The sequence below is a fragment of the Juglans microcarpa x Juglans regia genome, chromosome 2D (genome assembly GCF_004785595.1).
Source record: "Juglans microcarpa x Juglans regia isolate MS1-56 chromosome 2D, Jm3101_v1.0, whole genome shotgun sequence".
In the NCBI taxonomy this organism is placed as follows: Eukaryota; Viridiplantae; Streptophyta; class Magnoliopsida; order Fagales; family Juglandaceae; genus Juglans; species Juglans microcarpa x Juglans regia.
Window position 1 is genome coordinate 5,597,889 of NC_054596.1, and position 27,680 is coordinate 5,625,568.

Genomic DNA, 27,680 nt, shown 5'->3' on the forward strand with positions numbered 1-27,680 from the left:
AAATGAAAAACAGATTGATCTGATCAATCATAGCAATCCCATCATGATTACATTAATGTTGTAAATGCCTCAAAGAGTGAGCAGAGCAGTAGCACAAATGATCGAACCTAATTACTTGTGCCATACACAATGATTTTGCACCTTCAAAAGAAAGATTATTTTATAGAAAGCCAAAATGTTAAGATCATAATTGATTTACTTTGTAGGTCCAATTTATTAGGTACCGACAGTTGGCTGCCTCACATGCAAGGGACATATATCTTCCTAATTATCCAATTGCCTTAATTTTTTTTGACCAATTAATCTGAACTAAGTGGCGACCAACCGTACCAGAGAGCCCTCCTTTTGTCGCACGATATTTTGGGCTCCATGAAAGAGATGAAACAAATTTGTTAGCTAGGGAATCAAATTGGGTCCACTTTTTTTGTGACCAATTAATAATGGTTAAGGTAGTAAGTACCAGAATGATTGAAGTGACGCTCTCTTTCTCTATGAAAAAATATTCTCCATTCTCTCTAAACTTTCATTACAGATCAGGTTAGAGGGAGTGGGAGCTTCGACTCCTTTCCCCCTCCCTATTTCTCTGTGCAGTGTTCCATTTAGTTTTGTTTTATTTTGTTTTATTTTTTATTTTTTTGGTATTTTTTGCGGCCAAATAAAGAAGAATTGCAGATCTGGAACCTTCGACGTCTATAGACCCACACACGCCCCTCCACAGTGTTGCCCAGCCACCAATTTTCAAGCCCACTGAATGCGGCGCCAAATAGAGAGGCGAGTAGCCCTCAAGCGCAGGACGAAAATCTCAAAGACGTTTGGCGCGTATCTCTCATGTGCTACCAAGAAGCCCTCTGCTAACAACACGCGCGACGTTTCCATAGCCTGTGAGTTTGGGACTTCCAAAATTGACCGTCGGCTTTCCTCCCAGCATGTGCCACAACAATCTCTTGGAGCACTATTTTTTTTGTTTTCGCAGTATTTTCCTATTGTATTTTAATTCATGTCCTGTATTTACTTTTTAGAAAAATATAAATCCAAAAAATAGTGTATTCGGATCTTAGTCCGAATGAAGTGGTCCCCCCTCTGCTTAGGCGGTGCTTATTGTGGGGTTGTGCACCTTACTCCGCTTAGTCGGGGTATGAGATTTTGTCACCCGGTTACTGTTAACTCTGTCGTGGATAGAGTTATGCTATTTGTTAGACTTAGGTCTTTAGAGATCTGCAGTTTGGACTAGACCATATTAGTCACGAAAGTATACTGGAAAGTTATTAACGTTTATAACTAACTTATTTTTAAGTCAACTTTATATATTCTTTTTAATGAATGTAATTTGATTCGTTATTATAAAAAAATAAAAAAATAAAAAAAATGTTAGTAAGTACTAGCTTAGCCGTGCATGCATCCTAGCCTGGCTCAAGCTTAAGCCAGCAGCTCCTTGAACATGTTGCACATTAATAATGTTACATGCTATTTACTCATAGTCCTCGAAAGAACAAATAACCGACAAAACATGAGGAAAAAAGAATAAAAAGACAGAAGTGGTTACACTTGTGGGTCTTTCCGTTCACATTAGCTAGCATGTTTAATCAATGTTTATTCATATATTTATGATTGAAAAGAAAACTAAAGACTGATACAGTGTTATGATATTTATGATCCTAATTTTCATAAATTCAGATCGATCGTACGTATTCGGTTGTTTTATCGGCTGTGCCTTACGGCCACTCCTTGGTTTTCTTATTTCATAAGTATTCAAGAGCATTTGTGTCCCACTTTTACTTCAGAAGAATAGATGAAAATCATGTCTCCAATCATATACCTTCTCAAAGGAATAGGGAAATGATGCTTTTCATCTTAAATTTTATGTCGTAACTGGTCAATGTGACATATATTAGGTAGTTTATGTTTAAGTAACAGAATACTAAAATTAATTAAAATATGTTATATATTAAAGATGATAAGATTTAATAAAAAATAACGTTGTCGGCTATGATCGTTTGAAAACTTGTGCATGGCTGCAAAATTAGATTAGAGGTAGAGAACATGAATAATAATGATAATAGGTTACCTACGTACCCAACATATTAGAGTCTGATGTTAATACGCAGGCTTCAGAGATGAGTGAAGAAAGGTGTGTGCGGTGGATTTAAATTTTGAAACTAAATACAATAATTTTGATCATACGTTTATTAGAGACTAACAGAAAGGAGTCGTGATCTGACGGATAACCATGGCAATTAATCCTAGCAAAGCTGGGCTGTCAAGAGGGGGTTGTTGGAGGTTGGATGGTGTTGGCTGGTCACCAAACTACAAAATTCAGCTTCGTATAATTCTTTTTATTTATTTATTTATTTTAATCTTAATCTTAATGTTATCTTTATTCCAAATCCAATTCTAAAGGACCCTCACCACAAAGTCACAAGCTTTCCCTTTACCTCTTCACATCATCATAACACTGGCCCCTCACGTTCTTGACCAAATCCAAAAAAAAAAAAAAAGGGAAAGAAAAGAAAACCCTGTCTCTCTCTCTCTCTCTCTCTCTCTCTCTCTCTCTCTCTCTTCTCGGTTTGATTTGGATGATTTTTGTGTGGTATCAATTTCTTAATCCAATTTGCAAAATCCTATAAAAAAGCTACAAGCTTCTCCTTTTCCCTTGGCACTGACCGCCTCTCTTTCTTTTGTCAACATCCAAAATTATCCATGGAGCTTACCCTTGCGTGGGTTAACACTAGCCCACTTTTGTCATTAAAGATCAAGCCCCCCCCCCCCCCCCCCCCCCCCCCCCCCCCCCCCCCCCCCCCCCCCCCCCCCTCTCTCTCTCTCTCTCTCTCTCTCTCTCTGTGTTTGAACATCGACTGATTCAACCCACGGTCCTCTTCTTAAAATATATGCATTACTCATAAACTGATAAACAAACACCATGTTAGTGTATAACCACGTTCTTTCATCTGAAGTCTCCTTGGGGGACCAGCACCATACACCTCTCCTCTCTACATTTTCACCATCTCCCACTATAATGTAGCATTTCTTTATTCCAATTCCATGTTATATATATTGCCCACACCAGTTACCCATCTCTCTCGGTCTCTTTTTCTGTACAGAAATTCTCTCCCCCACCCTGCAAGCAAAGCAGCTTTCACTTTGTTTTCGTTTTTTTTTTTGGGGTCCTTCCTTTACCTTTCTTTATATTTCTCTCTCCTTTTGGTTTCTGGGTTTCCGTGCTCTCTCATTGAGATCTGCTTCAAAATGGGGCTTCTCCAAGGCACTTGTAGTAGCTCAAGGGAGGCACCTTACGGCCCGAATGACTCTTCCGCTCTAACTAAAAATCACTACTGTGACTACAATGAGCACAAAGTCAAGTCCATTTTGAGGAAAATGATTTGGGAACTTGGTTTGGCACGTTTTCTTCCAGCTCGCCTCAGGCGAAGCTCTAGCAAGAACCAGAGCCAGGTTGACCAAAGCAACAGCATTAGCAACAAGAATTTGGAACACAACAAGGCATGGCTGCTCGCAGAGTCTGGTGGGTGTGGTGCGGAGTTGACAAATGCCGAGCCACAATCGGTTCATTCATCTTTCAGGTTCAGTTTTTGCTCCCAGGTTGAACTCGATACTCTGAACATGAATTCGTCGACTGCTGCTACCATTTTGATGGTGAATTTGGATAGTGGAATGACGGAGTCTCGAGCAAGAGAGCTCAAGTGGCGCAGAATCGAGTCATTGGAGAGGAGCATTTCCCCAGTGGCCAATACTCTGATCAGATTCAGCTATGGTGAAATTGTTTCGGCTACTCGCAATTTCTCGAAAGGTACTGTAATGGGTTTCGTTTGTTTGAATCAAATTTTGTTCCTTTCTATATGATTGTAAGTGATTTTGTTGTATTGGTAGGCAGAGTTTTGGGAAGAGGGGCTTTGAGCTGTGTCTTTAGGGCGAGAGTTGGGCTCTTGAGAACGGCCGTGGCGATTAAGCGATTGGACAAGGAAGATAAGGAATCTGCAAAGGCATTCTGTAGGGAATTGATGATTGCTAGCTCTCTTCACAACCCAAATGTTGTTCCTCTGGTGGGTTTTTGTATTGATCCAGAGGAGGGCCTTTTCTTGGTGTACAAGTATGTCTCTGGTGGAAGCTTAGAGCGCCATCTGCATGGTATGTTTTGAAGGTTTTTTATTTGGGAATTTGATTTGGATTTTATGAGTTTGAAGTGATTTTGTGACACACGTTTGCAGGGAAGAAGAAGGGCTCAAAAGCTGGTTCTTCACTTCCATGGTCTGTGAGGTATAAGGTAGCTATTGGGATTGCAGAGGCAATTGCATATCTACATAATGGAACTGAGAGATGTGTCGTTCATAGAGACCTCAAGCCCTCTAACATTCTCCTTTCTTCAAAGAAGAGACCGAAGGTAGAGGGCATTTTCTTTTGGGCTTTATTTAATTTCCCACTTAACTTATGGTATTACAAGTCGTTCTGATGGATAATTATGTGCTGACGGTGTTGTTCAGTTATGCGATTTTGGATTAGCTACGTGGACTTCTGCACCATCAGTTCCTTTCCTCTGCAAAACTGTCAAAGGAACATTTGGGTATGATCTCAAGGAAACTTCTTTAGGCATTAAGAAAGGAAATCTTTTCGCTGATTGTTACATAAAGACTTGTTTTTCTTCCATGAATTGAATGGAACTATATACGCAGTTATTTGGCTCCTGAGTATTTCCAGCACGGGAAAGTATCCGATAAAACTGATGTATATGCTTTTGGGGTAGTCTTACTGGAACTCATTACTGGCCGGAAGCCAATTGAAGCTAGAAGGCCACCGGGAGAAGAAAACTTGCTCCTATGGGTAGGTTAAACTACCGCTTCTTTTTAAGTTGCCTTCAATTCCACTGACTTTGTGATGTACTGGTTGTTCCTTATATGCTTCTCATATTGGAAAAAGAAAGTTCTCCAATAACAAATTATTGTCCATAGCCCAAACGGTCAAACACACATTCATTCGATCAGGTGGACCACTCAATCGGTAAAGAACTTATAAATCAATGGTGTCCCAGAGTACTGCATCAGTTTTCTGATATATTAGATAATCTCTCCATTTGATTAGTTTTCTGTAAAGATTGTTTTTTGATGGGATCAACATTTTTCTCTATAAGGAGGCAGATATAAATGGGTGAACACCATATATGACCTTGGCATATGGCTATTAAACTGTACAAAATTGTTCTCATGACTAGGAGTATGAGATTCTTTATGCCTTGCCAAAACTGTTTGGTGCTGCACCTTGAATGTTGCATTTTAAAACAGACAATTTAGTTTTGAGTCCACACTGAAACTAATGAACTTCCAAATTGGATTGAATTTCAAATTGGGCTTTAGACATTTGGTCCAAGGAATCCCCTCGTTCCATAGTTTTTAAGATTCACAGACGGCTACATTAATACTTTTAACTGCACTCAGATTCTCTAAAGCCACTGGTTTCATACTTTTAGTAGCCTAAAATTAGTTTGAATTGCACTCCCATAGGTTCTTGCATGGTTCCTAATTGGTGGAATCCAAAATATTGTAGTTTAACTTGCGTAGTACCAGACAACTAGGTTTCTCTATGAATAGTGCGTTTTGTTAACTTATGGAATTGGAAAGCTTCTGGCAAGAGGGAATGGAAAGTAGGGAAAACTATACCAGGACACCTTGACTGGTATCTGCATGTTTCAGTTCCTTGCTAACATGCATTTCTCCAAAACTTACTTCATTTCTTTACATGAATTTGCGTTTCCGATACAGGCTGGCTATTTTGTGCTGTTGATGTCAAAAGTAAGCATTTATATCAATTATTCTATGTGAAAACTATATCATAATGGCCAACAATTCATCTGACGACAACAAAATATCCTGTATGCTTGCTTTTTATTATCTCGGCACCAAGGAGGAGGCCTATTCTCAAGAATAACTGTTTGAAGAAAAAAAGGGAAATTATGAAACCTTCATTTTTGTCTAAGTTGTTAACAGTTATTCCACTTACTAGTGTTTCCATCTAGAAATCATGTCTTATATGAGAATAGGATCTCTAAAAACTTTATGAAGCACCTAATCCAGGAAGATCTCGTTTGTATATTTCCTCTTAGTCCTAAGACTTCTTGGCTTTTTAAAGTAAGAATCAGATTATCTAAGAATTGATGGTGAATGAGAAACAAATCTGACCAGAGTTTTCTCACTTGGAACCTTATTCAGATTATGTTACCCAAAAAAAGAAAAAATTATTCAGATTGACGGACTGAATGGTTGTATCTGAGCTGCTACAAAGCTGTACTTCGGTAGATCTCTTGGATGAATTAGTGCTTGAACCTAATTTACACAGAATTTAAAGCGGTGTTTAAACACAGATATTATTCAAATCTACTTGGTGCCTGTAGGCAGTATACCTGTGGTTTTTTTCATTCACTTGCAAAAGAGTTTACCACCACCTTTGGGAGGTATTTTTGTTTTTGTGGGGGCAGAAATTCAAATGCTTTTTAAATATCTCTGCTCGATATATTTGTAGAAGTGAAAACTTGAAACAATGAACTTGACATTCTTTTGCAGGCAAAACCCCTCTTGCAGAAAGGGAAAGGAGCCATTGAAGAGTTGCTTGATCCACATATCAAATGTACCTTGAAAAATTCGAATCAAATAGCACGAATGATTGAAGCAGCGGCTTCCTGCGTAACCAATGAAGAATCTCGGAGGCCTGGCATTGAAGAGATTATTGCTATATTGAAGGGTGAAGAATCACCTCTTTTCTCCAAAAGGAAGAAGCCCGGATTTCTGGGAAACGGATGTGTTATTGATTGTTACCCTCAATTACAGCAAACCAATAGTGAGATGAGAAGTCACTTAGCATTGGCAATGCTAGGAGTTTCTGAGTTTGAAGATGATGATAATTTTTTCTGCCGATGAGGCATGTGAAATTGAACTTTCTGGATTTTCCGATTTTTCTTAAAGTTGTTTAAGAGACCGAGAAGTTAGAAGTGGAAGAGGGTTGAATTTGTAAATAGGAATAGGAGTCTATTGAATGATTGGTGTGTACATATCTTCAATTACCTGTCCCTTTTCTACGAGGGAAAAGTGTAATAGATCTTTTCAAGTTCAGAGTCCCTATGGCTTTGAACCTCATTTGATCTTGAAACATGGTTGCATAATTCTAGCTGCCTGTTGATTCAATTTATTAAAAGGAAGTCCGGTCCACAGGAGTGAAAGGGAATATTAGAACAAAAAAATTGATGAATTAATATATGTTAATGCCCATGATTTGGTTAGTGGGAAAGGAACGAGTGTGGAGCACAACATGACATCATCCTCATAAGTCGTAAACAGGGGTCATTACGAGATAAACTGCCCAGAGTTAGGCATATGATCCGATTTCCAAATGAAAAATCTGTTTTTTTGTATTAAAAAAAAGAAGGAACAAAGATAAACCAATAACTCATCTCAATAAATAAAAAGTAAAAATGAGCGAACAAGCATTGTATTTTGCAAAGAATGAAGATATATGACCAAGTCCAAATAAGATAGATTTTCGGCACAATTGGGCCTTAAAATACAGACTGGTCTAGCGAACAGTAACAAGCATTCATATCAGAATTCAAGAAGTAACAGTTGTAGTAATTAACCACCAAAACAATTCTATCATGAGAAAAATCCAAATGGGCCCTCATGATCAGCTCAACTCTAGTAGTCATGCAAATGAATAACAAACAAAATATGGGGAAGACATGAAAAGAAGATCACTTGGTGAGAAATTAGGGTTGAACTATCTTGGCAACATCCTTCAGCATAACAGGATTAGCACTGGCAAAAGCCATGAATTCTTGGTACGAAATGTACCCATCACCATCAGTGTCAATCTTGGACATCATACGTGCCACTTCATCCGTTGTGACCGAGCTAATTTTATTCAGGGCATCCCCAAGCTCCGCAGCGGAGACTTTGCCATCACCATTGGCGTCAAAGTGCTTGAAAATACGCTCACGTTCAGCAATGACCTGTGAATCATCAGCCATTTCTTTTTGTTGCGTTGGTGATATCGACACTGTATTCTTTGGTTTTGGTTTGGAATGAATGGGAGATTGAGATGTTGGAATGTTGAGGACTTGGGATCTTAAAAAGAGATGGTTTTCCAAAGGTTAAGGCCGTCCTCCATTCTCGTGGTTTTAGCATAAGACTCGGATCACCTATCAAATGTAACCCCCAACTGTTCTACTGAAATTAAGGTAGAAGCAATTAACTTCTTACATTCATCAAAATAACCACTCCATCCACTAAAGGGTTCCAATATTTACCAGATACAAGAGAATCGAGATGGGGTTGCCTAAGACATGTCGCATGCAGATTTTTTTTTATTTTATTTTTTAAAAGAAGAGGATAGTACTGAATAATCAAAAGATCCAAGAACCAAGAAATCGTAAAAGACCTCTCCTAAATAGACGCTTGGTATTTACAAGTGTTCACATTTCCTATGTATTCGCTGCATGGAGATCATTTACTATTTTAGCGTGAGCAAGTCTGACTGAAACCTCGATCATCATCAAGTGCGGGTTGTCCATTAATTATTAATTTTCCTATCTTATTTTCTAATTTGTTTTACTGGTCGACTGAATTACCTACTAATTTATCCAAAATAAGCCGATCGAGCAACATAGCTAACCAGGGGGAGAAAGCGCAAGGAAAATCTATATTAATCCAACTTCTCTGATAGTAAATCTCTTGTCCTTCCTCCCAAATTCATAAAAAAAACTTAGACAACATATATCCAGTCTCAGTACGTACTAGCATAACCTCAAAACCTAGTTTTTTTTTTATTTTTTATTTTTCAAAGAAGAGGATAGTACTGAATAATCAAAAGATCCAAGAACCAAGAAATCGTAAAAGACCTTTCCTAAGTTGGATCTTATCTTCGATGGCTAACAATAAACAATGCCTATTATGTTGACATACATCTCGAGTGTTTTCGATTACCAAAGAGCTCTTTTAGAAGATGATCTGTTGAATCTGCTGGAATGCAATAATTAGGAATATTAGGCTAAGGATTACAGTACTACAAGATGAGAAACTAACGCATATGATGAAATGATTTATTATCAATTTTTGTTCATTCGGCTATATCATCATCGTGTTCAACAAAGAGCAAAGAAACAAGAATGTACAGTACACTGAAGCATGCATGGCATTCAGCACAGCATCTCTAGCTAGTTGGCAAAGCCGGAATCGCATCTCTCTCCATCACAGTCAGTGCAGTACCACAAGCATTAGCAAACTTAAGAGCGCGCGTCGTCTCTCAGTAAGTCCTCTTTCTACAATTTAAATACGATAGATCGCCAACCAATTATTAAGGTGCAGATGCACTACACGGTTGTTAAAGAAGCTGAGACCCTAATTATGTCAATTAAACAAGGCTACAGATCACAAGTAACGTTATCAAGCTTATTTCTGGTTAAGACTTGGGAAATGAGAATCTAGTAAAGGTGATATTAGCTCCAGAATCAACTTGCGGGTTGAGAAGCATTGCATATAAAATGAAAAGAAAAATAACATAACCGAACAAAAAATGTGGCTGGTTGATGTATCTGAGGATTTTTCGAAAAATTAAAATAAAAATCAAGCGAATTTCATTATTACGATGCATGAGTTCTTCACTGTAGAAGAAATATATATGGTGAAGAATATATATACAACCTGCATGGACTAATTGATGAAAGTGGATTTAGAAGGTGCTTTCTTAAAACTCACAAAATATCAAGATGACATCCTAGTTTCTCAATAACTATCATTAGAAAGATCAGCCAACCTTCCCCCCAGAGGTAAGATCAGTAAATGACTGCAGGTATAAGCCATGCAGGACATTATATTTTATTTTCAAGGAATAAGTATCCAGAGGCCATACTCTCTTTGGTAACAAATATATATGTCATTAGACTAATATTCACAACATACCAATTCCTAAAACTATTAATACTCAAGTGATTATCTAACTATATCCCATTTCAAACTCTTTAGTTTTGCCTGACTGTTCTTGCCATGTCTAGTATATTGGTTCATACCTCATATCAATGATAACAGCACTGACATTTATTAGATGGCCAGGGGTAGATCACTCTAATGGTTGGGTCAATAATTCATGAGATGACAAAGGTAACGGAAAGGATTATGCAGTAAATATAAATAAAACATGCATTTCGTAACCAAATTAGTTTCACTCGAAGGACACACATCAATATGACGCATTGACTTGACAGAAGCATTGTCCGGTATTGTATATGTAAGGCAGTACCTGAAGCAAGCAGGAGAGATCAACAGCTAGTTGTGATAATATAATATTCCGGCAACAAAAGCATCCCCAGCATCAGTGGGCCACAGTATCCACCTTCAAATCCTGTGCCCACACCATCTGCCATCTGGGGCCTGGGCCCTCGATCAGTGACAAGGAGTAATTTAAGATTTGGATGAAATAATTTACGAACAATAGCATCATCGTATATATGGATCTTCCCCAGTAGTTAGAAAAGAAATATCTTCTTCACTTATCTGAATTCATTAAAATAATTAATCAGAAATTTTATTTTTTTGCATTTCCTTGTACCTGCCTCTCTTCTAGAACAGCGGAAAAAAATCAATTGAGAATCCCGAAGTACATAATCTACATCTCTTACGGGGTAACTACCTTGATAATATCTGCAGTCTCCAATATACCCAAAATTCCTTCTCTAGCACTTTCTGCAGACGGCCATAAATGGAAGCCTCAGGTTCGGGTCATATGATACAATCACACCAGCATCCTTTGCAGCTTTTGCTGCAGAGATGTGGGCTGACTTGCATGGTTCAGAAATAAGACTAATAGAACCATAATGGAAGATTTTTGCCTGCCACCGTATAGGGGGATAAAGAGAGATGCATCAATAATTTAATCGGTGAATACTTGGGGGAGAATGAGGATCCATCTAGCATGGACATAAATAAATTTGACATGGGGTGTCCGTTTTGAGCATAGGAAGGATGGGCTCAACAAGGTGTTGAAACAAACGTCAATCCTGGGCTTGGTTGCCAAAAGGATTGACGAGATGTTTAAATGTGTACACAAGTTTTAAATTTGGAGGCTCACTGTTACATTGTTGATTATGTGTAATTGAAACGAGTTAGTTTAAGCATAACAAATAGGATGCTTGAATCGAATAGCTTCAGCCTTACTCTATAAAATACCTGTTCTTTTAAAAGATCTTTCTTTCTATTATTATAACTATATATAATCTTTCCTGATATTGGTTTAGATATAATGACAATTTTCAGTTACCTTCCTAATTAAATCAAAATCAATTTCAGCCTCTTGGAGCAACATATCAGCACTAGGGTTACGGAAAAACATGAACTCTCGCTCCCCATCACTTCTCAGCGTAACACATTCCTTCATTGTTGATCACATTATTCTCCTTTAATATATCAGCAAGCATGTATCCAAATTCATCTTCTCCAACCTGTGCACACCATGTATAGAGTTAAAAATATAAACATGGAATCAGAATACATGGTAATTGACGTAGCAGTTTCCAAATATCTCACTCTAACCAGGAGCAGGATGTCTCATGATTACAAAATCAGGAATTTCCTTAATGCTTTGTGAAATTCTGATTGATCCAATTAAATCAAATGGCCAGTTTCCCAAAATCTTGCTCTGCTAAGAAGAAAGACGTTTGGGGACTACCTTATTGCAGCAGGTTGGAGAACTTTTTTCCCCAGCCAAATGATTACCTAACCCAAAAAAACTAGTGTACTTGAAATCTGATCTCAGGATATCCTAGGAGTTTATTACCACTTGGTCATTAGAAAAAAAAGGACAATATATGTCCCGAGTGGCGCCTTACCCGTAGATAATCAGTGTAGTGTTGCCCCATACCCTTTGTCAAGGAAACAATGGTCGTCCATGTTTCCCACCCTCTAGTTGGTACATGTCTTCAAGTTCTAGATGTCACTGACAGGGTGGCGAGTCCTATCTATCCCTATCATCTATCTTTCCCACGTGGGAATTGTCTCCTGGGTCGGTGTAGCTCATGGGTCGAGTATCCTAAGAGGTGCATGAACCCCTTAGAGAAATAGCATTAGGCCAGGTTGGGCCTTCGTGGTCCTTTGTGGGCCCATCTCAAGGGCTTGGGTAGGGAACTCCCTCATAGGAAGTATATAAGCTGAAACACCTAAATTAATGCTAGGAACTAGTAGCTAAGATCAGCTAAGAGTATTGACAATGGCCAAGCCTAAAATTTGACTAAAAGTTAAAGTTTTGGCTATTGGAGAGGTTAATCCACATTAGTCTATCCATCCAAAAGTTGAAATAATAATATAATATTAAATATTTTAACAAATTTTTTTAATTATTTTTTCTATATTTTACAAATACACTCTATATATTAATTAATAATTTAATTTATACTTAAAATTATTATTTTTCAACTATTTTTTTCCTCAACCTAATTATCTAATAGTAGCCATTGGAAATATTTTTAGAGTAAAATATTATTTTGAAGATGAATAGTGGCTAACAAAATTTGAAGAAAGGGATGAATTTACTGTAGCTCAAAAGTGGAGCCTTGAAATCTTGACTACTCTAATACATACCACTTTTGAGTTACTTAGCCAAAATCTGGCTAGGCACTGGCATTTAGCTAGGTCAATGCCAGTGCTCTATGAAAAACTGAAAGAAAAACATTCATATTATCCCCATTCCATTTGGTGCAAGATTATTCTATACTGTTATTATGCATATCCCAGTACAATGGATTGTATTCTTTTGCATGCTCCATGATGAGTCATAATTGAGAAGTAAATTTCAACTTATCCTAAACTATTGTGATTTTCTCATTTCTCACATTGATCACATCTTGGTTATTTTCAATTTAGAATGGATGATATTCCCAAGTTGCAGGTAGAGTACAAACAACTCCTGTTCGACTAAAATAGCATATGGGGGAATCTTCCTTTTCAAGAATGGAATCTTGCATGATGGTTTTCCAGATTTTGCGTATGTCATTAAGATTTTACAAAAGTCTATAAGGGTGTAACGGGTCCGGTTTGGTCCAGTTTTGGATAAAATTTGGGATCGAACTGGAATGCATCAGTTTTACATTTTCAAGAATTGATTCCGCATCGATTACCCCTAAACTGATACTTCAGATTTTACTAGTTCCGGTCCAGTTCGGTCCGGTTTTCAGGTTTTAATATACTATATTATATATTATATAATATATGTAATAATATATTATAGTATATAATACTATAGTGATAATATATTGTAGTATATTATAATATATAGTTGATATAATATTAGTATAACTATTAATACGCACTATATAGTATTAGTGTAACTATTAATACAATAGACTATAGCGATATAAAATTTTAAAATTTAATATTATATTAATTAGTAATTTATCATATGATACAATATAAAAAAGTATAATATATATATATGAACCAGTCTGGTCTAGTTTTAGAAAAAGAAAAATAGAAACTGGATCGATTTTGACCGGTTTAAAAAAATAAAATAAAACTAGTACCAGGTCGAACCAAACTCGGTACCGGACCAAAGCCACTGGTTCAATCCAGTCCGGTCCGGTCCGATTCATCGGTTCACCAAATTTTTTTTACACCCCTAGAAGTTTGCTTTTTTCTTGGAACTACCTCAAATGAACTATTTGCTCTAGCACTTGATGCATTGGTAAATTAAAATAATGTATACCTGTTTAGTATGAAATTATATAATTCTTGCTTGTCTCCGCTTGATGTGTTACTTGTTTTGGGATTGCTATTGCTTTGGATTATTCAAGAAGGTAAGATAAAAAAATTGTGAAGCCTACAAAACTTGAAATGGTATGATCTTGTTATTCCAGTTCAGGTACAAAATATTTCCATTCCTTCAATCAGTTTTCTTTTAATTCATTGCTTTGCTAAAGCCTTTTAGGGTTATTCCCGTCAGCTAATGTTTAAGAATCTTTTTAAACCAATTAGCGTATGGTAATTGAGGTGCATTTATCTGTGGCTCAAAATGTCCAAAGAGGTCATGTAACCTGATTTTTGAATTCAGGCAGAACCTGAATTCAAGTGAAGGATTTGTACTTGGACAGTTGGGCTATGCCTCATTTTCTTATGAATAAGGTTCTTGATTACTTTAAAAAAAAAATTAAAGTGAAGGATTTAACATTGTGTTTAATTCACCAAATTTTAATTTCTGTAACAAGATGTGCCCTACGTATATGGTTTTTTTTTGTTTCTTAGGCTACGTTTAGATGTTAAGATGAGTTTAATTGAATTGTGAATAGTAGTATTTTTTGGATCCCATTGATATTGGTTTAACTTTTATAGGTTGATATGAGTTTAACTTGTTAGGTTGAAATGTATGAAGTAGGTTGAGATAAGTTTAACTCCTTTATAAAAAGTTGAAAAAGTAGTAGGTCCCATCAATAATTAGTTTGAGATGAATTGAATTTGGTTCAACAACCAAATACAACCTTAGTGAATCTATTCCAGTTTTATTGCAAAATTTTTATTTTTAATTTTGTAAGGGACCTTTTCCGGAGACAAAAACTCGCTGGAAATAAGTTTTTCTGATACAAGTTATTTCGACGATCAATTTCACCACATATGAGTATTTTCTGCGGGTATCACTCGCTTCAAATACTTATTTCTGGCGCGTAGTGTTGAGGAAAACATTTCCGGCTTAAAAAGCGCCAAACAACTACTCTTGGGGACAATTAACCATTGTTAACATTTGTTTGGGCGAATTTTTTAGACTTTTTCCAAAAAAATAAATTGCAGCAAAAAGCTATTATTTGCGGCTCATTTGTTTTCCGTGTTAAATTCTCAATTGAGACACCATAATTGCCGCAACTTGGGGGTGAAGGAAAATAGCGGAGAAAAGTGAATTGTGGATATTTGTAGTGCTTTTTGCTGCGAAACCTATCTCCACAAGAAGTAATATTTCTTGATGCGCTTGTGGGAGTACCTTGAATTCCAATATTTTTCAATTTCATCCGCTGATCTTTTGGGTCTCCCAGCAATTAGAGACCATCTTTTTTTTAAACCTCACTCATGATTAATTAGGTCAACAAAATGAAGATTGATAAACAATGAGAGAGAGATCAGAGAGATGGAGTACCTCTCACCAACAAGAATATTAAGCATTATTACAATAAGTCATGTCTCCTCATCTTTCGAGAATTGAAGCTTAGACTTATAATTAATCATGTTATTATTTGCATCAAATATACAAAGTTTTAATAGATTGAGCTAGCAAACATAGGAATAATTAAGCAATATTAATTGGTTCCCATCGTGAGAACCAAATTAAGAAGAAACAAATTAGTACGTGACCAGATCAAATTAAACTTCCATCACAGATCATGATAAGCATAAGATCACACGTATCAATATTGGAGAGAAGTTGGAAGGGTTATGGTACATGTGTACTAAGCAGTATGCTACTAGCTTGAATTTTATTAGGGTACATTATATTATATTGATATTGAAAGTAATGGGGATTACATTCATGAGATTTCAAAGTAGTTTCAGTGGAACTAGAATGATCCAAATCAGCCATATTTTATATGAATCTAATTCATAACGAATCAAAGTTTAAATTAGAGATCTAGTGGTTATACGCCCCCCCCCCCCCAATATAATCATTATTGTTAATATATATATATAATTACCCTAATAAAGGAAGTCGCGAGTCTCCTCTCTGTTTTCTTTCCCGCGAAAACTGAGGTGGTAAAAAAGTTAGCAATCGTCATGAGGGATCTGTGAGGAGTGAGATCGAGAAATGGTAGATTCGAATTGTGAAGAGATAGAGGGACTCACATTGAAGTGTCGTAATCTTCGATTATTTAAGGAAGAGAAGGTAGGGATTGATTGGGATTCGGTATCTGTGATGCCGTTCAGGAGAAGGGGGAGAGAAGCTTGATTGGGAAGGTATGTATGGAGAGGGCAATTGGTTGTGAAGTGGTTGCTGCGATTATGACTAGGATTTGGAGAGTGAGTTGTCCGGCAAAATTTCAAGGTGTTGGAAGGAATCTGTTCATGATAACTTTCGGGACAAAGGCAGATAAGATAAGGATTCTATAGGGAAGACCATGGCTATTCGATAGCCATCTTTTTGTCTTAAAGGTGTTCGATGAATTCTCTCAACCAAATCAGTGGAACTTCTCCACTGAATTGTTTTGGATACAAATTTATGATTTTCCAATGGTCTGGATGACTTGAGAAGGAGGGGTCCATATAGGTGGTTCTCTGGGGAAGGTTATGGATGTGAAGGTTCCAGATGATGGTGTTGGTTGGGGACAATTCTTAAGAATCAGAGTGGAGATCCAACTACACAAAACACAAGCTCAGGGGAGACTAGTCAAGGTGAAAGGGAGGCAAGTTTGGACAACACTAAGGTATGAAAAGTTGTCTCATATTTGTTTTAATTGTGGTTGGGTAGTACATGGTGAGGGGAGGGTGTGGTAAGGGTTCTGGATTGAGGTAGGAGAGGGGGGGGGGGGGAAGTTGCACAGTTTGGTTCGTGGTTGAGGGCAGAGGTTGCTCAAAAAGAGAGATATAATGGATATAAGGCTAGATTTGGGAGTGAGGGGAAGGAAAAACCATGGAGGAAGGATGTTGGCATGGAAAAAGAAAAAGGGAAGGAGAGGTCCAGGGGTGAAGAGTTTGTTAATAAGGACTGCCCAGCTATGGTGGTAGAAAAGGAGAACACATTTAAGGAGGGAAGAGGTGAGGATCTTGGGGCAGAGATGAAAATGGGTGAGAAGAAATGGAGGGAGAAGGGGGAAGAGGAGGTGGAATTGAGTGCGAGTGCTGGCCAGATCATATTAAGTGAAAAAAATGAGGTAGAAGAAGAGGCAGAAAGTGACAGTGCTGAAGTGAAGATTGTAGAGTCTAGTATGAAGAAAAATGGTTGTTGGAAGCGAAGGGCCAAAGAAAAAGGGAAGTCTTATAACTTTTCGAATCTAGTGAGCATTAAAAATGGGAGGGTAACAGGAGCACACTGATGGTGTTATGAAGAAGTTGAAATTATGTGATGAGGAGCACCTTGAGCACAGATTGGCAGAGGCTGTTGGGCAGCCCCACCAAAAGTCATGAAAATCCTTAGTTGGAACTGCAGGGGCTTGAAAACTCTCAGACAGTTCAGTTCCTTTGCTTAATGGCAAAGGAAAAGAGACCCAAGATTGTCTTTTTAATAGAGACAAGAATGCGTACTGAAAAAGCTGATGGGATTAAGAGGAAATTGGGTATGGAGGGATGTATAGTTGTTGAACCTAGGGAAATGAGTGGAGGGCTGATGATGTTATGGAAAAAAGAGGACCAGGTGGAATTACAATTACTCCTAATAGCACATCAGCTTGTGGGTTAAAGGAAGGGGAGAGGGTGATTGGCTGTTGATTGGTTTTTATGGAAACCCTAAAGCTAAAAGGGAAAAATTATGGGATCTTCTAAAAGAGTTAAAGCCTCAAGAGGGGACTGCGTGGTGTGCGGTGGGGCATTTCAATGAAATAATCTCTTAGGATGAAAAGGTGGGAGGGAGGGAAAGAATTGAGGGGCAGATGACTCGTTTTAGAGAGGGGTTAGAGTCGTTTGGGCTATATGATATGGGTTGGCTGGGAAATAAATTCACTTAGTCGAATGGGCATGAGGACCATACTCTCATAAAAAAAAGACTTGATCGTGGGGTTGCAAACCAAAGGTGGATGAGCAGATTCATGGAGAGAATGGCAAAGGTACTTGGAACACAGGTTTCTGACCCCAAGCCTTGTTTCTAACTGGGAGGGATGGTTGAGGGTTTTCAATAGAGAAGAAACTTCAAGTATGAGATGAGCTGGGGTATGGAGGAGGAGTGTAGTAAAATTGTAATGGATGAATTGGGAAAAGATAAGAATGAGAGGAGGCCTTTGAAAAAGATTCAGAATTTGCTAACTGGATGTAGAAGGGCCTTAAGTAGATGGTGTAGGGGATATATAAGGGTTAGAGAGGGGGCAATAAAGGAAAAAACTGAAATGTTAAACACTCTGAAAGCTTATGAACAACCAGAGAAAATGGGGGAGATAAAAAGGTTGGAAGGAGAGTTGGGTTTCTTGCTGGAGCAGGAGGACTTGAGATGGAAGCAAAGGACCGAAAAACAATGGCTAGCATAGGGTGATAAGAATACTCAATTTTTTCTTGCCTGTGAAAGTCAAAGAAAAAATAAAAATACCATTAAATCCATTATGAATAAGGAAGGAAGGGTGGTGGAGGTTGAGCTTGAGTTGGAGTGTACTTTCTGGAATTATTTCAGGAAGATTTATACAACATCGAATCCTTCCACTGTTGATATTGTGAATTGTGTGCAACATACTAGTCCCAAAATTGATGATAGTATGAGGAGGGGCTTAGAGAGAGATTTTACTGTGGGTGAAGTGGAAATGACTTTAAAGCAAATGTCTCCCATGAAGTCCCCTGGATCCGATGGTTTTGGGGCCGGTTTTTACCAAAACCATTGGAAAACTATCAAAGATGAGACCTGTAAAGTAGTATTAAATGTGTTGAATGGTGGTGAGATAAGCATGGAGTTAAACCATACCTTGATTGCTTTGATTCCCAAAGTAAAAAACCCTATCTCAGTGAAGGAGTTCAGGTCAATTGGCCTGTGTAATGTGCTTTACAAACTCATTGCAAAGGTTCTAGCAAATAGAATAAAGAAAGCCCTATATGTTGTGATCTCCCAAAACCAAAGTGCTTTTATCCCGAGGAGATTAATAACTGATAACATAATGGTGGCATATGAAATCTTATATTCAATGAAGTCGAGGCAGAAGGGTGGTGAAGGGAGTATGGCAGTCAAGCTGGACATGTCAAAAGCTTATGAGAGAGTTAAATGGCTTTTCATGAGGGCAATGTTGTCAAAACTGGGGTTTGGGGTCAAGATAACAGGCTTGCTCATGAAATGTGTGGAAACAATCAATTTCTCTGTGTTGGTAAATGGAAAGGTTGGGAGAACTATAAGGCCAACTAGAGGAATAAGGCAAGGGGACCCCTTGTCCCCTTACCTTTTCATCATTTGTGCATAAGGTCTCGGCCAAATGCTTCATACAGCTGAAAGGCAGGGGGATATAAAGGGGAATGTAATGTGTAGAGGTGGTTTGAGGGTGAATCACCTACTTTTTGTTGATGACTGTGTGCTTCTTTGCAGGTCAAAAGTAGAGGAATGGAGGAGAATTTATGGAGTTTTACAACTCTATGAATCTGCTTCTGGCCAAGCATTAAACAAGGAAAAAACTTCTATAATGTTCAGCAAAAATACAAGTGGTAATGTAAGGAGGAGGGTCAACCAAGAAGCTGGTGTTGTGATGTGTGACAGCTATGAAAGATATCTGGGCCTACCTGCCTTTGTGGGGAGGTCCAAGTATAATGCTTTTTGAGGAATAAAAGAAAGGATATGGTTGAAGATTCAAAACTGGAAGATCATTTTTCTCTCAAAAGTTGGGAAGAAAATAATGATCAAAGCCGTATTACAAACTGTACCAACATACACAATGGGTGTTTTCCTTTTGCCCAAAAGATTATGCACTGAGATTGAAGGCCTCTTCTCAAGATTCTGGTGGAGCCAAGGTCAAAATGAGAATGGTATTCATTGGAGAAAATGGAGTGAAATGGGAAGACCAAAAATGAAGGGAGGAATGGGTTTCAGATCATTGACAAGTTTTGATTTAGCAATGCTTGCCAAACAGGGGTGGAGGCTACTAAAAGATCCACAATCCTTAGTTGCTAAAATTTATAAGGAAAAATACTATAAGCATTCGAAGGTGCTTGAGGCAACACTTAACAGATCTCCTTCTTTAATCTGGAGAAGTAAATGGTCAGCAATGGAGGTGATAAGGGAATGGGCATTATGGAGGGTGGGGAATGCAAATGATATAAAGATTTGAGCACAAAAATGGCTACCAACTAAATCTACTCACTGTGTGCAGTCTCCGATATCGATATTGCAAGCTGAGGCAAAAGTGTGTGATTTAATTGATGAGGTGAATAGATGCTGGAAGGTGGATATAGTTAATGCAATTTTTTCAAAGGAGGAAGCTGAGGTTGTAAGATCAATTCTCATCAGTCAAGGGGGCATAACAGATAAACTTATTTGGGGCCAAATTAAGAATGGGAAGTACTCGGTGAGAAGTGCTTACCATATGGTCTAACAAATGATGTTGCAAATAGGTGGTGAACCTTCTGCTCTAAATGTGCTAGTTGCTACAAAGCTTTTTATGTGGAGAGCAGTTAATGACTTATTGCCTACAAGGAAAAATTTATAGAAGAAAAAAAAGGTAAAAGATCCACTGTGTCCAATCTACAAAATGAATGAGGAAACTGTATCTCATGTGAGGTGGTCTTGCCCTGCTGCTGTTGATGTATGGGGGGATACACTGAGTCCTATCAGTAAGTGGCCTACTGGTGACTATGACTTTGTATAGATGTGGTTGGACTTTTGCAGGTGCATAGATAAAAAAAAAATTATAAAAAGGGTGGTTGTAATAATGAGGGGTTTATGGTACAAAAGAAAGAAATATGTTTTTGAGCAAAAGTTTTAGGGGTCAGTTAAGGTTGTACAAACAACTGTCATGGGGCTTGAGGGTTTTTATTCTGCAACTAAAAAGAGAACTGGTATAAATAAGGGGGGGGGGGGGGAGAGGAAGATGTTACTGGAGGTGCCCTACTGGTGTTGCTTTTAAAGTCAACTTTGATGGAGCTCTGAATAAGGGTCTCTTGAAGATGGAAATGGGTGTGATGATTAGAGATAGACAGGGGGAGATGGTGGCTACAATGAATGCTTCAAGAAGGGATCTCCAAAACCCTTTCTTAGTAGAGGGTATGGCTCTATGGAGAGCCATGGTATTCTGTATGGAGACTGACATAGTGGATGTGATTTTTGAAGGGGATGCAAAGGAGTTGATAGAGGCTGTAATGTCAGATGAGGAGGTGGACTCATGGGGTGATCAGATTGTTGAAGACATAAAGCAGCTGAGATATCAACACAGAAACTGGAAGGTGGTGTTTAGCCATAGGGAAAGCAATGAAGTGGCTTACAATTTGGCAAAAATTGCTCTCTTGAATGATTAGGAGTAAGTCTAGATGGAAGAAGTACCAATTTCTATACAAAAATATACTGTAAAGAACAAACTTTGTAACAAGTTACAGTGAATGAAAGTTTTATGAATGATTCAAAAATAAATAAATAAATAAAGGAAGTCTGTGTCTCAAATAATTATGGGTTAAGTTTTAGATCCCTTGCTTCAAAGGCGAGAAAATGATCCCCTGAAACGAAGGGATAAATAACAAGTGATCTCTTACTTCATATTATATATATAACATTAATTAATTCTCTGGTCCGGAGATGCATGTATGCCTTCTAAGAATGACATTATAACATGTTTCCACGCAAGGAATCAATTTTCTTTTCTTTTTAAATTTCATTGTGATTTTGTCTTTTGGAAGAGAATCTTTCTGCATCAAAATAGTAAATATTAAACGAACCACGTTACAAGAAAGGCACATTAACCTTTTTAATTTACCCCCACAAAAGGCAGGAGAGAGGAATTTATGTGGTTCATGCTAATTACATTAATATATATTATATATATATGACTAATTATTATGTTATTTAATTTCTTTAATTATCATTTGCTGATCTCAAAGGACCACCTCATTTAAGCACGTACGGATCGGAGTATTACAAAAAAAGTTGACACGTAACTAAACTAACCGCTTTTCCAGCCAACATACACTCAACTGTCCCTAACCGCCAAGCCCAAGGACGACTCCTTTATATAAGTTTTTTTTTAGAAGCAATATGGAAGATTTATAGACAAAAATTGTTTCCTTATAGAAGTGTTTGGGTAGTGAGCACTCGGTGGTTCGAACTGGTGCCAACGAGTTGGATCACGCGTTTGCGTAACTCAAGTCCCTTTCCAATGTTCACTTTTGCTTCAAGCCATTCAACGAACTTCTCATGATGATGATCATTGATCACAAGCTACCTAATTCCCAATTCGGTATAAATAAATTATTAATATATATAACATATTATATATATATATATATTTATATAATAATGCGTTGGATCACGACGTTGCTCGACAGTTTTAAGTTTAACGCGCTAACGGGTAGGAATCTCATGATCTGGCTGAGACTCCAACTCTGATGCGAACTATAATTGCCTTGTGTGCAAGCAACAACTCCTTGTATTACATACATCTCGGATGTGTCAATATCTTATTGGTCTCCAAGCGTTGACCATTACTTCTTTCACCAAATCAGGTCATGGATCATGATCAAGCCCGGGCATATATGATCATTGCCGTGCCGTACGAAAAAAAAATATCTTCCTTACTTGTTCCTCAAACCTTCGCAGTCCACACGCTAGCTTATATACAAATTAAAACCGCGTTGTCGCTTTTTGTGTGAGTTAAGATCACCGTAGCAAGTTATCTTTCTCCGTCTGCGTGCGTGTTTTTTTCTCTCCTAGAATGGCTTCGAGAAACTCGAGCCGTTCTTCGAGTTCTAATCTGGGCTCCATGGACGAGGTCAAGATGATATTCAACAAGTTCGACAAGAACGGGGACGGGAAGATCTCGTGCGACGAGCTGAAATACATTCTCCATGCGCTCGGGTCGAGAACCTCGTCGGACGAGGTCAAGCGTATAATGTCCGAGGTCGACAAGGATGGCGACGGCTTCATCAACCTCGAAGAGTTCGCGGACTTCCACCTCGGCGGATCTTCATCTGACGGCTCCCAAGGTTCCACCAAAGAGCTCCGCGACGCGTTCGACATGTACGACCTCGACAAGAACGGGCTAATCTCCGCCAGCGAGCTCCACGCGGTGCTGAAACGTCTTGGCGAGAAGTGCACGATGGTAGAATGTTCCAAGATGATCAGCGCCGTCGACACCGATGGAGATGCCCATGTGAACTTCGAGGAGTTCAAGAACATGATGAAAAAAGGTTAGGCTGGTCGTCGTCTCATCAGAACCACCGGTACGTTATATTGAACATGGAAAAATAGTGAAAAAAAAGAAGTTAACCATAGATTAAAGGTACATTAGATATTTGACGTAGATCAATATCAATCGGACTTGGTTGTAGTTTCCAGTAATTTCCACATCTATTCTCGCAAGCTGTAATTTGGTCACGGAAGTTCATGTACTGAAAGCAGCTAAAATGGGAATTGAACTAGGAGTAGGTTTGATTTGCAGATTAATGTTTCGCTTTAGGAAGAATGGTTTCATGATGAAAATCCTGTGAATGCTGATTTCATGTTTTGTGGTTTGTGTTGATTATTTCCACAACTGTTTTCGCTATCTAACTAGCTGTTCAATAACTTTGACTTTAACCTAGAACTAGCGGAAGCAGCAAAAGAGGCGGTGGAATTAATGGTAATTCGCAGTTTGGTAATTGCATCAAAGTCTCGAACTTTTACTTTTTATTTTTGTTGTGGTCCAATATATATATATATATATTATATATGAATAATATTATAAATTACACTTTTATCTTATTTTAATTATATTAAATAATACGTGATACATTAATTATTATTAGATAATAAAAAAATATATAATAAATAATTATTTAATGATAATAAATATACCCACATCTTGTTTAGTAAAATAAAAGTGAGATAGTAACAAGGTGAATAGAATTTTTCTATATATATATTGTCGTTGCTGAAAGGATTTGTTTTATTCCGGGTCACTGATTTTTCTATTCGAATAACTCTGACCTTGACTTTAAAAAACATTAGTGGGATTAGAAGTTTCTACTTTTCTCGCATGCAACGTCGTAATTATATTGTGATCGAGGGGCCATTATTGGTACTGGCGTGAATAATGTGGAGTGTTTTGTGGGGGTGATGTATACGCGGCATTAGTTCAGTCAAACGTCAGTGCAGCATACTTGCTGAGCTCAACGCGGAGTAGTTGCTTTAATAGGCCTTTGATTCCTCTCGAGAAAAGGATTCTCAACTACTCCTGATAATTCGCAGCTTTTACGATCTCTTCTTCATCAATGCTGAGCTCAACGCGGTTTTATAAGCCAGTATTTTGTTTGCTTTCTGCAACCCAGCCACCCCACTTTTTCTTTCCCGGAAATCTGATTTCTTTTGCAACTTTCAAGACTAATTTCAATATTATTGCGTCCTTTGACCGTATTTAGTTTTTCTTTTTTACTGTATGTATAAAAATACTGGAAACTACTTTGTAATTTTATTTGAAATAAATTGTAGCTATTTAAAATTAAGATTATTAATCTTTTTAATTATAAATATTTATATAAGAGGTAATTGAGATCGATCGGGAGATCAAATCATGAATGCTACTTATAAAGTGTTTGATTTTAATCTGATCTATAATTATCATTATTTTTTTTATATTTTTTTCATTATTTTTCCTAGGCTAAAGTACTGGTTAGTTGGTGGGTTCATAAATAAGTTGATATTAATAAATATAGACAACTAAAAGCTGGAGCTTTCTTATTAGGTTAACGAGGCAATGTAATCAATGGACAGTTGAGATTTTATCTCCACATGCTTGCTATTCTGATGATCAGTTAACTCGTACGCTCCTCTCTCTCTGATCTCTGCCCCAGTACTTCTTACGTACACCACGTTGTAATATATATTATTAAGAATTTGTTGAGAACCAACTTCATTGATTCCACGCCTACTGGTTAGCTGTAATTTTGTTCGTTCATCTTTAATTCAGCCTCTCTAGTTTTCTTTTTCCACATCTTCCCTTCATTTCCTTTGCATGACACTGTTCAGACTCTTAACTAACTTGCGCAAGTTAAAAAGTTACTTGAAAAGTTCAGCATGTGTTATCAAGCAGCGAAAATGAGTTGAGTTTGGGTGAGTAGCGGATAATCAAACTGGTTTCTTTTATATATAACTTTTATTCCAACGTGAGTTGAGTTCGAAATTTATCATTAACTTACATTTTATGTTCAGAAATAGCGTATTTATTATCTAATTAAGCCTGTTCGTGAGTGATTTATTATCTAATTCTGTCCTATTAGTCTTTGTTCGATTGCTTATAAGATTTTTTCGAAGATCCTTCTTAAGTGGATGACGGGATTTTTACATTAGTTGGTTTCACCTAAACAAGGTGCTTTTGTTCCTAAGCATAGTATTTTTTAGAATATCAGGCTTGCTCAAGAAATGGCGCATTCTTTTGAGTAAAGATCCATTGGAGGTAATGTAATGGTGAAAATTGATATGGCTAAGCGTATGATCGGGTGGACTGGAGTTTCCTTTTGGTGGTTTTCAAAGCTTTTGGTTTTTCTTCTAATTTCTGTAGATTAATTGGAGAGTGTGTTCTGTCTCCATGGTTTTTAGTAATGATGAATGGAACCTTCAAAAGTTTTTTTCAACCTTCTTGGGGCTTATGGTAAGGAGATCCGTTATCTCCTTATTTATTTATTGTAATGGAGGAAGTCTTAACGCGATTGTTAAAAAGGAATTTTGTAGAGGGCCGAATTGGTAGATTTTTCCATCCGGTTGGTGCGCCTTTGATTTCCCATTTACTATATACAAATAATATTTTAATTTTTGTGAATGGTGGTAGATAGTCGGTGAAGAGGCTCATTGAGACACTAGAACTTTATCAAAGATGGTCGGGTCAGAGTATTAACAAATAAAAATCTACTTTTTATCCTTCCAAGCATATTAATCCTTCCCATAAATGTGCTTTGATGAGACTGATGGGCATTAAAGAAGGAAGTTTCCAAGTGACTTATTTGGGGGTACTGATTGTTGTGGGGAGGCTTATAGCAAGAATTTTGGAACCTCTTGTGCCTAAAATTTGTAATAAGGTAGCGGGATGGAAGGCTAAAATTCTATCACAAGGGGGACGATTGATTTTGTTGCGCCATGTCCTTTCGAGTATGGCTATAAATTTACTCTGGGTTATTAATCTCTCGTTGGTTACCTATCAACAGATAAATTTCATTTTATCTAGTTTAAACCAATGAATAATATGGGACTGAGGGATCTATTGGAAATTCAAAGATCTTTGCACATGAAGTTTGCTTGGAGGATTATGTCGATGAATAATATGTGGGCTGATTTCTTCTGTGCTAAATATTTGAAGTCCGGTCATCATGTTCTTACCTCTTCATCGGATTCCAGGTTCTGGAAATCAATTGTTCGATTTTACTTGCAGTCATTGAGAACATGCAGGTTATGGTGAGAGGTGGAAATGCTTCATTTTGGTTTGATAGATGGCTTGCATCAGGTCCTCTTTCGACCTGTGTGGAGGATATTGAAAATAAGAAGTTGCAACTGAAGGATTGTTGGTCCAATAATACCTGGGATTATGATTAGTTGGTGCACTTGGTGGGAGCAGAGATCACAGCTGAAATAATTCAGAGTATCTCAGTGGGAAAGGCAGGGCCTGATGCTTTTATTTGGAAACCATCCAAGGATGGTGCTTTCTCTTCAGCTAGTGCTTGGGAAGTGGTTAGACTAAGAAGGGAACCACTACAGTGGCATGAGTGGATATGGAATAAGTTGCTTCCGAAAATGGTGTCTGTATGTGTTTGGAAAGCTTGATATCAAGCTCTAGTGGTGGATGAAAGGGTGCAGAGTAGGGGTGTATCGATGGCCTCGTGTTGTGATTGTTGTGCAATTAGAAATATGGAAACAATTGATCACGTTTTGAGTGGAGGTGAGTTTGCAAGTCTTGTATGGGAAAAAGCTAGCATAGAGATGGGAATTCCTCAGTTGCGTTTGATGTCTTGGTGGGCGAGAGTATCGGTCTGGTTTAGTTGTGCAAAGAGGTCATTGTCAAAGGTATTTTGCTTGGTCTAATCCCTTGCTTGATAACGTGTAGGAAGGGGTGCATGATTCAGTTGAGTTTGTTTGGTGGTCGGTGAAATACTGGACGCGTACAATTGCAGGTGATTTGGCGGCATCTGGTCCATTGTCTTCACATGATGAACAAATCCTATGCAACCTAGGTGTGCCTTTGCCAGAAAAATTGTTCCATCAACATCGTTCGATGGCTTGTACATGACCTCCTACAGGCTGGTTTAAATTAAACTGTGATGGGAATTGCCGTGGAAATCCAGGGAGTAGCAGAGGTGGGGGAGTGATAAGGGATAATTTTGGCAGGGTCCAAGGGGCTTTCTCCGCTCACTTTGGTTATGGTACTAATAATGAAGCTGAGTTAAGAGCCATTCGAAAAGATGTGGTTTTGTGCAAATAACTTAATTTTTTTAATGTGATCATTGAGAGTGATTCTAAATTGGTGGTGGACTGGCTCATTAAGGGTCGTTCGATTTGGTACTTGTGGGATTTTTGGGATGATTTAATTAAGGAGCTTGGCGGGGTTAATTACATGGTGGGTCATCAATTTTGTGAAGGAAACCAATCGGCAGATTTTCTTGCAAGACAAGGTGAGGAAGGGAGGTCCATTTGCTATGAAGGTGATTGGAATTTGCCTAGATTATTGAGGAGAATTGTTCGGATGGATAAGTCGGGATTGCAAAGTTTTCGACTATAGATATTTGTTGGTTGGTTTATTGATTTAGGCTCTTCGGTTTATTGGTTGGTTTTGTAACGTTGGTATTCTTCTGCCTTAAGCGATGGCTTTTAATAAATTGAGGGGATAT

General features: G+C 37.8%; 3 protein-coding genes and 1 pseudogene across 4 annotated transcripts; 2 read left to right on the forward strand and 2 right to left on the reverse strand.

The window, feature by feature from the left end:
* Positions 1-2,832: 2,832 nt before the first annotated feature.
* On the forward strand, positions 2,833-7,113 carry LOC121248834 (probable serine/threonine-protein kinase PBL7). 2 transcript variants are annotated; one of them, XM_041147424.1, is made up of 6 exons: positions 2,833-3,802; positions 3,883-4,140; positions 4,221-4,393; positions 4,494-4,573; positions 4,683-4,872; positions 4,903-5,561. In XM_041147424.1, exons 1-5 carry the CDS (start codon positions 3,040-3,042, stop codon positions 4,837-4,839), a joined length of 1,431 nt encoding a protein of 476 aa, XP_041003358.1. In that variant the 5' UTR covers positions 2,833-3,039; the 3' UTR covers positions 4,840-4,872; positions 4,903-5,561. The 2 variants fall into 2 exon arrangements, with proteins under 2 accessions (XP_041003358.1, XP_041003356.1); XM_041147422.1 differs by lacking the exon at positions 4,903-5,561 and adding an exon at positions 6,564-7,113 and having other exon boundaries at positions 2,836-3,802; positions 4,683-4,830.
* A 370-nt stretch (positions 7,114-7,483) lies between these two features.
* Positions 7,484-8,087, reverse strand: LOC121248835 (polcalcin Bra n 1). Its single transcript, XM_041147425.1, has one exon. It carries the CDS (start codon positions 8,018-8,020, stop codon positions 7,760-7,762), a length of 261 nt encoding a protein of 86 aa, XP_041003359.1. The 5' UTR covers positions 8,021-8,087; the 3' UTR covers positions 7,484-7,759.
* An 896-nt stretch (positions 8,088-8,983) lies between these two features.
* LOC121248102 lies at positions 8,984-11,902 on the reverse strand (annotated as a pseudogene).
* A 10,570-nt stretch (positions 11,903-22,472) lies between these two features.
* On the forward strand, positions 22,473-23,335 carry LOC121248836 (probable calcium-binding protein CML23). The gene has a single exon (XM_041147426.1). It carries the CDS (start codon positions 22,544-22,546, stop codon positions 23,021-23,023), a length of 480 nt encoding a protein of 159 aa, XP_041003360.1. The 5' UTR covers positions 22,473-22,543; the 3' UTR covers positions 23,024-23,335.
* Positions 23,336-27,680: the final 4,345 nt, after the last annotated feature.